The sequence below is a fragment of the Ischnura elegans genome, chromosome 8 (assembly GCF_921293095.1).
Source record: "Ischnura elegans chromosome 8, ioIscEleg1.1, whole genome shotgun sequence".
NCBI classification, from domain to species: Eukaryota; Metazoa; Arthropoda; class Insecta; order Odonata; family Coenagrionidae; genus Ischnura; species Ischnura elegans.
The window spans coordinates 99,854,444-99,865,661 of NC_060253.1; the positions used below are offsets into that span (position 1 = coordinate 99,854,444).

At 38.4% G+C, this 11,218-nt stretch overlaps 1 protein-coding gene across 3 annotated transcripts in view; it reads right to left on the minus strand.

The window, feature by feature from the left end:
- The window catches only part of LOC124163483 (probable helicase senataxin), a 58,271-nt gene extending 52,497 nt beyond the window's left edge, over window positions 1-5,774 (minus strand). For all 3 annotated transcript variants that reach the window (XM_046540422.1, XM_046540423.1, XM_046540421.1), the window contains exons 1-3: window positions 5,328-5,774; window positions 5,134-5,247; window positions 4,879-5,022 (exon numbers count right to left, since the gene is read on the minus strand). In XM_046540422.1, the coding sequence (XP_046396378.1) occupies window positions 4,879-5,022; window positions 5,134-5,247; window positions 5,328-5,393 (324 nt within the window). In that variant the 5' untranslated portion in view covers window positions 5,394-5,774. The remainder of the gene's footprint in view (window positions 1-4,878; window positions 5,023-5,133; window positions 5,248-5,327) is intronic.
- Window positions 5,775-11,218: the final 5,444 nt, after the last annotated feature.

Genomic DNA, 11,218 nt, shown 5'->3' on the forward strand with positions numbered 1-11,218 from the left:
AACATTTCGGCCAATTTGTAAGATATACAGTACTATGGTTATACCGTAGCTACCCAGCAGTCAGTTTGAAAACACCATCATGATAGGTTGTGTTTTGCGGTTGCACTGTTTTTTTATTGTAGTTCCAGCTTTAAATATAGAACAAAGGATAGGAATTTTAAAATGCTAAAAGCTAGTGATACCATTCGTACCAGGCCAAGTGAATTCAGCTCAGAAGGATTTTATGTGAAAGACAGAGTATTACTGTGCAAAGTTTACGATAAAAGATTTGAACTTGAAAGATGTGACACTTTGTTAAAGCATCAGTAGCGATACACATATACGTGCGAAAGAAAGGGGACCCACAAAATGACAGCTTTCATTTGAATTCGAAGTATACACATATAAGGTTACGAGGAGAATTGAAACATCTGAAGAAGACATTCATTGACAACGGATACAGCCAATTCCAAGTCCATAGGGCCCTTAAAAGGGCCTTTAGACAAGACAAAGGAGACAAACAAAACGAAGAACGGCCTCCAGCATCAAAAGCCATCCTGCCTTAAGTCTCCACGGTCTCGGGGAAGATAGCAAGGATTCTTGCTAAACACAATATTCGTAGCATTCACCTTCCTCCTGGCAAAATCCGGGATCAGTTAGTCCGAGCTAAGGACCCTATTGGACTCAAAACAGCCGGCATTTACCGCATTCCATGCGAATGTGGTAAAGTGTATATTGGAGAGACGGAGAGGACCATTGAGACGAGGGTGAAGGAGCATCGACGCCACCTCCGACTCGGACAGCTTGAAAAATCGGCCATTGCTGAACACTGTGTCCAGGAAAATCACAATATCCACTGGGAAGAAACTGCCCAACTTGGAAGAACACGGGGCTATTGGGACCGTATAACTAAAGAAGCCGTGGAGATCCGTCTTCACCCCAACAATATCAATAGAGATCGAGGACTGCAGCTAAGTAGCGCTTGGAACCTGGCATTAAATAGGACGAGGAAGGAGGAAAAATCCCGGACCAATCAGAGACCACCTAGGTGAAGGAGGAGGGTATATATATCGAAACACCGCGACAACGGCATCATCAGCCCTGAGGATGTTGGGAAAGTCTCCCAACGAAACGTCGGCCTACACCATGCAGACCCTGACCCGGTTGGAAACCCGAGAAGCTTTCATCCACATATAAGGTAGTGGGAATTTGCCGTTTGCCGATCATATTCACTAAGACTACATACTTGAACCATTTCTTTCATTTAGTTTTATCAGAAATTTTGTACAATCGAAATTATGTTTAATGTTATGTAAAATGCTTAATAAAAGTATAAGTATTCATGAAATGTGTACCATAAAATAATAAAACGCTTATAAACGTGGGAAAATTGTAGCATTATAATAACACCACCAAGATTTTCTATAACACCGAAATCACATGGTTTTAAAACGAATTTTAGCACAAAATAAAACCACTTTCAAAATAAAACCCTAGGCATCAAAATTCCTCCTCAAAACCAAGAAAAATCCTCCTTGACATTTATGTTAGTCAGCTTAAAGCATTCAAGATTTATGCCATGTCTTTGTTATCAATAGCCCAAGCATCACTCTGGTGCCAACAACTTTCTCAAGCCGTGGCCCCAAAGCAGTGTTCCCACTCTAACTAAATTATAAAATTCACTGTTTTTTCCAGGTTTTCACCATCTAAACGTCGTCAAATTCATTGTCTGTAATAATAATAATAATAATTTTATTGGTCAATAGTAATCAGAAATACTGTGACCTCATCAGGAAAAAGTAGTACAAAAATATACAAGGGAAATCATATACAATCAAATATATAGGTTACATCAAAATACAAAGCCATCAGTACTGTGTGTAAAAAATTCATCGAGAGAATATGAAGGACGAGAAACAAGCCAATTATGAGTCACCCTCTTAAATGTAGACAAACTGGTCATTCTGGCTGTAATTGGCAGGTGGTTAACCTAATTCCTATATTAGGAAGAGAAGATTTGGTTTTCACTAATCGACACTGGTTTAATGATAAGAGATTCTCATTTCTTGTGCTGTAGTTGTGAGTTGTATAAAAGGCATTATAGACAGAAATATTGATTACCTTACAATCATCGGCCGCACGTTAACTAAAAATGTAACAATCGCAACAGATGCCATGAATGCAAACGCAGCAATGAAAGCAGGAAACGCAGCAAATTCAGGTCAAGCTCAAGTTTGTGAGTGAGAAAATGGAGGGAGCAGGGTGGCAGGGATGTGAACAAGTGTCTGATTTTTTGCCAGGGTTAATTTAAACTTGACCAGTTTTGACCAATCCAGTGAATGGAAGACCTTCTAGTCTTCCATTCACAGGATTAATTAAATTAATTAATGGAAGACCTTCCAGTCTTCCATTCACAGGATTAAGGTCAATGTGTCTTCGTGGCACACGGACCAATAATTGTGCTTCGAATACAAGTGTGCAGATGAATGCGTGAGCAGTATTTGCCCGTGACTCCACCTTGAAACATGATCGAAATATCGATTTTTCTTTTGATCTGTCAATTGTAGTCATACAATTAACTTTGAGAGATTTTTAAGGTTTTATGACGAAATTCACGGCTATTTCCAGGTGTTTTCACGGCAGACGAAATTCACGGTTTTAAGATTTTCGCAGTTGAGCGGGAGCCCTGCAAAGCTCAGCTATTTGACTGCCACCCTATTATTAAAGTAAGACCCTGAGGCTCACACAAGCAACTCATTAATTACTATGACACTGACCTTGTTTCACATGCATTTTTTCTTCAAGAAAATTCGTAATTTTCAATGACTAAACACAACAATGACATACAAATTCCAATCTATGAGTACCAGAGTAGTTTCTAATGTGAAAAAACAAGCTATTAGAGGTATCGCCATATATAAATATATATAAATACTACCGCTGGCTTAAAGGGCTACAATGTAATTTAATACACCAACAATTTAAAGCCCCCCTCCCCCAAAGTACATTATCTATGAGAAAGCACTTACTTATAGCCAACACGAGTGAGAGAGTGGAATGAGGAGAAGGAAGACAAGCATTCCATAATGAAACGCCAAGATGTCTCACGTTTTCCGGTAGAGTGACCACCATTTACATGCTTTAAAGTCACCATGTTATTTTTAACCTTTCGGGATACATTAGGTTGATCAATAATAATCAATGCAGGAATATTTCTCGGGTTTCCCACCGGGTGTCGTATCGGGTTGTAGTTCCCAACGTTTCCATGACTAAGTCCGTCATCGTCATCAGGGGTTAATGTTTATACATGTTTTAATGAGCATACGCCGGGAAAAACTCAGATTCTACAATAATAATCAATATTCTTGAAAAGAGTCATTTTTTTAGAAAATATTTATCAATAGAAGTGAAAGTTTTATACTTAGATCACATCAGGAAATTAAGTAAAATATGAATTTTCAACTTGAAGTTGAAACATCTTGTTAACCATTAAATACAGAGAAGGCACACCCATATGACCATAGAAGTACCATTTACATTATATAAATCATGGCAGGTTGGATTATTTATCAAAGCTATTAATTATATCACTACCTATAGTTAATATTGAGTCACCTTAAACCATTCAAATGGTCTCCATTGTTGTTTGCAGGAGAAATGGAAGTTAAAAGACTGTTTATTTCCCTTCGTAATGGTTTAATTGTACTTTCCAAGATATACACAGGTAACTTGATAGCAAAGAGTGATGCAGGACTTAAGTCCTATCTAAAATCGAAGTCCACACCATATGCAGTGGAGCTGCCTTCTATCAAGGAGATTTACAGTTAAGTACGGACAATTTCCCGAACAATCTCCATTGTTATTTTCTCACTAAAACTGAAGTACCACAGATTTCACGGAAACCATTATATAAACATGAAACAGTGAAAAGTTGCAAAGTCAACTTCATCCACTACCTCCTTTAGGCCTACTTGTTATGGCCAATAATAAGCATTCGAGTAATTTGAAACCTCTATCCAAATTCAAACTCAAGCTATGTGTTCTGAGCCCAAATCCATCACTTTATCCTAATGCTGTTAGGTTCTGCACCAAAAACTCATTGCATATTAACTACGGGGTATGTCTCAAGCATTGGTTCTCTGTGCATCGATGTAAAAATCCTTCTACAACTCTGAGATTACAATCAAACGAGTTCTGCAATTTGAATCCCAATCCTCTGCACACCAATCCCAGCCAAAGTGCTTCCTACATTTAAGTTTGGAATGCCTTACAGTATGGGACGACAGGATTTTTTTTGTCATTTTCTTACTTCTTTCATCACTACAGCGACCTAAAATTCAAAGTTTGATGAAGTTGGGGTCTATTTGGCACCCGTGTACACTGACACATACCTGTTTCTGAATATGGAAATTTTCAGCGAGCAATAAATAATTCCGTCAATTGACAGAGCTATATCAAGTGTGTTTTTCAAAATTTTCTCGCATATCGTAATAAATGATAAACTCATGCCCTCACATGGCTCAAATCTCGATTTAAGCTGGGATTCGTTAAAAAAACGCTGTCATTCCATATAACATATGGAAGTGTGATTGCATTTACTTCAAAACAAAAAGATTTTTCTACATAAATAAAATTCCTATTCAAAAGTACTATAACTTGAGCCGCATCATTCTAATCCATAGATAAATAACAAATATGGCTGATGTAAAGAAAATCCGTTTTCACGGTTTTGGTAGGTTTATGAGTATCGCTATACCAAGGGATTACTACCTTAGCAAGAGCTTGTAAAAACTCCTAGAAAGTTATTTTCGCACCACGTCTGTTACGAGGTGGGAACTCCTGAAATGACAGTTAATTACCACGATCATGAATGACAGGAATGAAATGAACAGTACTTACATCCAACTCTATGGCAACTTTATATAATATACTCTTAACGTCAAGTCTCCGAGGTACTCCAATTCCGATAACATCATTTTCCTTCAGCTTAGTGGGAATTCGTGCTGCTATGCGGATCCCATTCACGAATGTTCCATTTGAACTCTGTAAGCAGTGAAAAAAATTCCAAGCCATTGTAATATCCGCAATCGATAGCCGTAATAGCTTTAGTAATCCAACAATTACGATAGGTGTTCCAATTAAGAGTATACTCACAGATAGGTCTATTACGGATACTTCATTGTCCCGGAACACAACGTCACAGTGGTGTCTTGATGAATACAAACTTTGGCATTTTATGAAACACTCCCTCGCCCGTCCAATTCCATACTTCAATGAGGAAAAAGAATATATTAACGGCGACGTCGATAGTCTAAACAACATACATTGTAACCAATCATCATAATTACCACTTCAGTTTCTGCGGACAAATAAACTTTCAAACCGCTGTCTTCCCGCACCAGTAACCATTTCATGATCAATTTTCACTTTTCTACAACCAAATATCATTTCGCTAACTCACTTATAAACTATAATAACAACTAAATCATCTTGTACCGGCAAAAAAAACATCATCTGCACGATGTACACATTCAATACACATTTCGCTCCAAAACCTGTGGAATCGCGATTTCAACTGGTGTCGATTTTCGATATTCCATTGTTTACTGAAGAAACACGATTCAAATTTGAAATTTTTTAAGTCCCCTTGATTTTAATTGTTGATGTAGAAAACGTACGTATCCCTGTGTATCCCGTTGGATACTTTACCTTGTAGTTTTGCGTTCATTTGAATAAAGAAGGCGAATTATACTTGGAGTTACTACTCATTGAAACGAGTCTCTTTACAAAATTGCAAATCCTTAACTTCATAATATGTAGATACTTATGCATTAGGGTGAAAGAAAGAAAACAAATGCAATTTTCATTAATAGAGGAGTGAGGTGATTAAATTCACATTCTAAGCGTCCCTTGGCTTGTATATTTATTCGCCTTGTGGTGGTGAGTTGTTGAATATGAACTAGGAAAATACGATAAGTGATAGGATATTTAAATTGTGCTAGAAAAACGAGCTTTTTGTTCAGATAACTAATCTGTATGTAGTAAAATATTTATGAGGCCTATTACGAACGGCTCTTTGTGCCTGCGGCTGCGGTACCATACCGCCCCGAAGCGCGTTCACCGCCCCCGAGCGATTACGAGTGGCCACCGGTCGGTGTCACACCACGGCTTAGGGCTTATATGTCGTTCATATGCCCCGTTTACACCACGATCGTCGCGACGTTGATCGCAACCACTCCTTCCATTACCTGCTCAATAATGTCTTCATTCGTTGCCATATATCTTTGATACATTAGAGTTATTTATGAAATATCAATTACCGTATTAAGATTGCAACGGCGCGAAAGAATCGTATATGCATCGATCTTCATTTCGATCTCTTTTTTTCTTGGTACACTAGCGCTAACCATCGTAAGTTCGGCAGTGTTAGGTACTAAGGCCTACGATGGTAACTCTGCGCGTCTACACGACGTTTTGAGGTTACGATCGTACGGATCAACGTCGCGACGATCGTGGTGTAAACGGGGCATGAGTCTATCTAAAGCCTGAATCACACGATCATTTTTTTTTCGTCGCGAAAGTGATCACTATCGCGAGCACTGCGCAAAATGATCGTCGGCGGCAATTGTTTTTCGCGATGGCGATCGCGATGTGGATTCCCATCGCTATTTTTCATCACTCGTCCGGTCGCTTTTTCCGTCGCTAAAACCGTCACTAAAACCTCATATCAGCCAATCAGATAGCATGACCGTATGGTGTGATTGCAGCGCCACGTTTGACAAATGTGGGAACGGCATAAATAAACAAACACGCTATATAATTTCGTGATGTGGGTCCTATGACAACGAGCTCTGATATTGGAAATGATGCGAAAAGCGACGGCGGGAGTGACCGTGTGATTCAGAAAAATGATCGCAAGAGCGATTGCTTTTCGCGACGGGAAAAGTGATCTCGATAGTGATCACTTTCGCGACGAAAAAAAATGATCGTGTGATTCAGGCTTTAAACATGAATTTCTGTGTTCAGACAGGATGAAGTATACTGAATGTCTCATACTTCAGAAATGTGTTTGTGAATTTTCAGGACAAAAGACATCTATAGCTGCTGCATGCCCGTATGCTAACTCAGGGGCAGTACATCCATTAAATACGTGAGATGTTTAAGGGGGTAGGAGGTCAAGCCAACTCTCACCTAAATCTCAATATCTCACTAGGGAGGGTGTCTAAAAATCATCTCACATAATTGATGGACTTCTTTTTTTTTCAAAATTAAACGACTCGGATTTCGATTAATAATTAAGGCAAGTCAGATCTGTCCTGACCAAAAGTCTGCCCAAGTACTTTAAGGAAATGTCTGTTTAGTCCTTCAGGTATACTTTCCTATAAGTCCACAGGCAGTTGTTCTTTCGAGGCATATCTGCCAACAACATTTCTGTGTGAGGGAGATATCCTGTGCGAAACCATTGATGTTAAGGTAGATAGTCAACAGTTTTCCAGTGATTTCATGGAAATTTACCTTACCAAAGAAAAGAATGTAACTATAACTGTTGGTGGTAGCAAATTCTGCAGTTATGCAGAGTCTAATTTTCAGCTCTTAAGTAGGTAAAATAATACTTCAGGATAAAAATAATGTCAAACTTCTATTTGTACCCTGCCCTGATAAAAATAAACTCCTCCATTAAGGAGAGGTTTACCCTCCATTGAGGGTACAGGAAGGATAGGTGTACCCTTCCTGTACCCTTCAGCAAGGGTACACGAAGGGTATTTTAGAACATTGGTGGGTACGCCCTCTCCTTCCTGGAGGGTACGGGAAGGGTTTGGCCAGCGTCAATGAAGGGTAGGATAAAATAAAAACTAAAAATCCATAAATTAACATAAAAATTTAAAAAATCGCTAAGCAACTAAATTAAACGAATGGGGATGAGTTGCAACAGTGATTTCTAAAGTTATAGGGCATAAAAAAAATTAACCTTCACGTGGTCTTAAACCCAGGACCTACATATTACAGGATCACGAACTAGAGATTTAATAACCTCGGCTATCGAGGTACTTGACAAGAGTAGTTTCTCAACGGAAGTTATACTCCAAAATCTTAAGATGAGAATCGCACCCGGGCCTATGTGGAAGAAAGCTGTGACTTTTTTCTACCACACCTATTTCGTTTCAGAAAATAAGATCGGCATTCTAATACTGAACATCACTCTAGCGATGTCTCATTGTCAGCCTCACAAATAGGTTACATCCTAAAACGTGAATGGAAGAACTTCTAAATGAGCTTTTTTCACACAATTACAGAAACTATTGTGTACAGTGGCGTAGTCAGGAATTTCGTTTGGGGGGGGTCCAAAACCAGGTGGGAAAAGTTTTGAAAAACAGGATAGTAAGTATTGGAATTCAACTTATTCAAACACTTTTCATGATCGAAAAAACTTCAATAGTCAAAGAAATATTTTTTAAATTCATTATTTTTCAATATTTTGATTTCTATTATGAAGGAAAATGATTGTGTTTTTATACTTCGGAGGGGCGGAGGGTCCGAACCCTCCGGACCCCACCCCTGGATACGCCACTGAATATGTATATTATTGTTTTCCTTAAGGAAATTTTAAAGATTAGTTGTGTAGCCCGTCTATCTCTGCTTTCAAAGACTGCTTACGTTCTTGTACGGAACTCAATACTCTTTAGCAGGTGAAAGTAGCTAATGAGACTCTTTCAGGATATGTTTTCTTCAGTTATAAATGCTAAGTCCCAAGGAAGGGTAAACGAAGGATTTTTCTCTCCTTCCCTTACCCTTAATGGTGGGTAGAGGAAGGGTACACGGATGGTAAGGGAAGGAGTTCCAAGGAAGGGTACACGAAGGATTTTTCTCTCCTTCCCTTACCCTTAATGGTGGGTAGAGGAAGGGTACACGGATGGTAAGGGAAGGAGTTCCAAGGAAGGGTACACGAAGGATTTTTCTCTCCTTCCCTTACCCTTAATGGTGGGTAGAGGAAGGGTACACGGATGGTAAGGGAAGGAGTTCCAAGGAAGGGTACATGAAGGATTTTTCTCTCCTTCCCTTACCCTTAATGGTGGGTAGGGCGTGGGTTGTGCAAGGGTAACTACCCACCATGAAGGATGCCACCCTTCCTGTACCCACCATGGTGGAGTTTATTTTTGTCAGGGTGACATACAAAGTTTCTGCATATTCCACATGATTGGAAGAATTCATTACTTAATTATAGCCAATGGATACCAACATAAGTAATATGATAATACCAAAACTACTTTTGAAAGCAGATTTTGCAGTTTCTCTTCATTCTTTATATGCAGTATATCCAATTGCTCTAGAAAATTATCTACACAAAAATTTTTTTTCCCACTCTGCAGCAAACCACAGCAGTGTATGGGAAAGCTTGGTTTGATCTGTATAACCACACTCTATAAGGCAGGGGCACAGCTAGGAATTAATGCTAGACCTGGGGTGTGTGATATACCCGCCAGGAAAAGCGGGGGCCCTCCCCAGAAATTTTAAGATAAATGGTTCAAAATGGTGAATTTTATGGCTTTTTGAGGGATATTTTATTAATCCTTACACTCTTCTATACATATATTAATCAAATGAAGTAAAATGGATTAAACTTACAGTTTCTCTGAGCTCTAGGGGGGGTTTTATCCCCCAAAACCCCCCCTCCCTGCTATAAGGAGAGTAGAAAGTTTACCAAGCATTTATGAGAATTCATATGGGTGATAAATCCAGCTCCAATATACATCAACATATCTATAATATTGAGGGGCAAAATTGAGCTTGAGCAACATAAGCAATTTATGAAGCAAGTTCTCTGCAATACGGCTTGCCTTTGATGTGAATAAATTACCTAAATCACTGTATAAATTTGTCACTTATAAAGTATTTTTACTGCATGACTATACTGTAATTTTTTTACAGTTTTATTGTTTATTTTTCACTTCAACAAATCCAAGTTGGAGACAGTTATGAAACTATTAAAAGAAATACATCCCTTACATATTCTGCTTGCTATTCAATAACCAAAAAGGGCAACCAAGGAAGACACGGTTAGGAATTTCTCTGATATTTAGAACATTTAGCATTCGTGACATGGTGCACTCTTTACTCGGGACGCTATGTAGGTATATGAATAAATGTGGCTCTGCCAAATGATAAATATAAATACTTCAATGAAGAGACTAAGTAGTCTACTGAAGACAGTAGCTGAAAGGGTAAGTGGACAGTAGAAGGCCTTTGATCAAAAAAATATGTTGAACAGGGGATAATGAATAATAAAGAAATGAAATAGGTATGTAAAGATTAGCTAATAGGAGAGTTAAGTGGAGAAATGCATCTATCTGTCTCCTTGTAGCTGATATTTTTGGGAAAGTAAGTTTAAAAAGGGGTAAATTTCTCCTCAGGTCACTATTATACTATCTGTCGCTATGAATCAAGGAATTTGAGGGAATACATACATATTAGAATTTGGCTTCACCTCACCCTGAGAATGCTGATTATCTTACATATCCCTCCAGGACCCCTGCTAGAAATTAGAGATCTGGAGCACACTACATATCATCTTAGCCCGCTTTTGGTTCCACAGGAAGTGAAGTAAATCATGGCAGGGATTGCTTTCAGAATCTTCCTTTTGGGTCAGATGAGCTTTCAGCCAGCATATACAACTGACACATCATGGCAAACCAGTATATACTATATATTGCTATTGCTTAAATGATGCAGAGAAGAATGGTGGAAAAGAATCTGGAATACCAGGATGTTTTTGGATAGCTTTCAGTGAGTTAGGGCTGCATCATCAGGGCCACAAAAAGAAAAGAATGATGACTTTTTGAAAAATATAAATACCCATAAGAAGCTCAACTATACCAGTAAGTATTGCCAACAGTTAAAATGATCATTTAAATATGATTGCTACTAGATTATTCATCCAGGGTATAGCAGCATTCCTATCCCCTTTTCCATTAGCAGAACTAATCATTTTTCAAGTCAAGTACCAATCACGAAAATAACCGTGCGGTAGGAAATAATAATTAAAAATTGTAACTGATATCTATACTATTACAATTCTAAAACATCCACATAAATGATCAAGTAAATTAAACTAAACTTTATAAGCATCCACTTATGGTGATGAGTTTACTTAAAGATTGCTAATTTAATACTACAGGGTCCTGATTGCTGCGTGACACCAGGTAAAACCTTAAATTTGGGAGAACAGGAACTGGTGATAAAT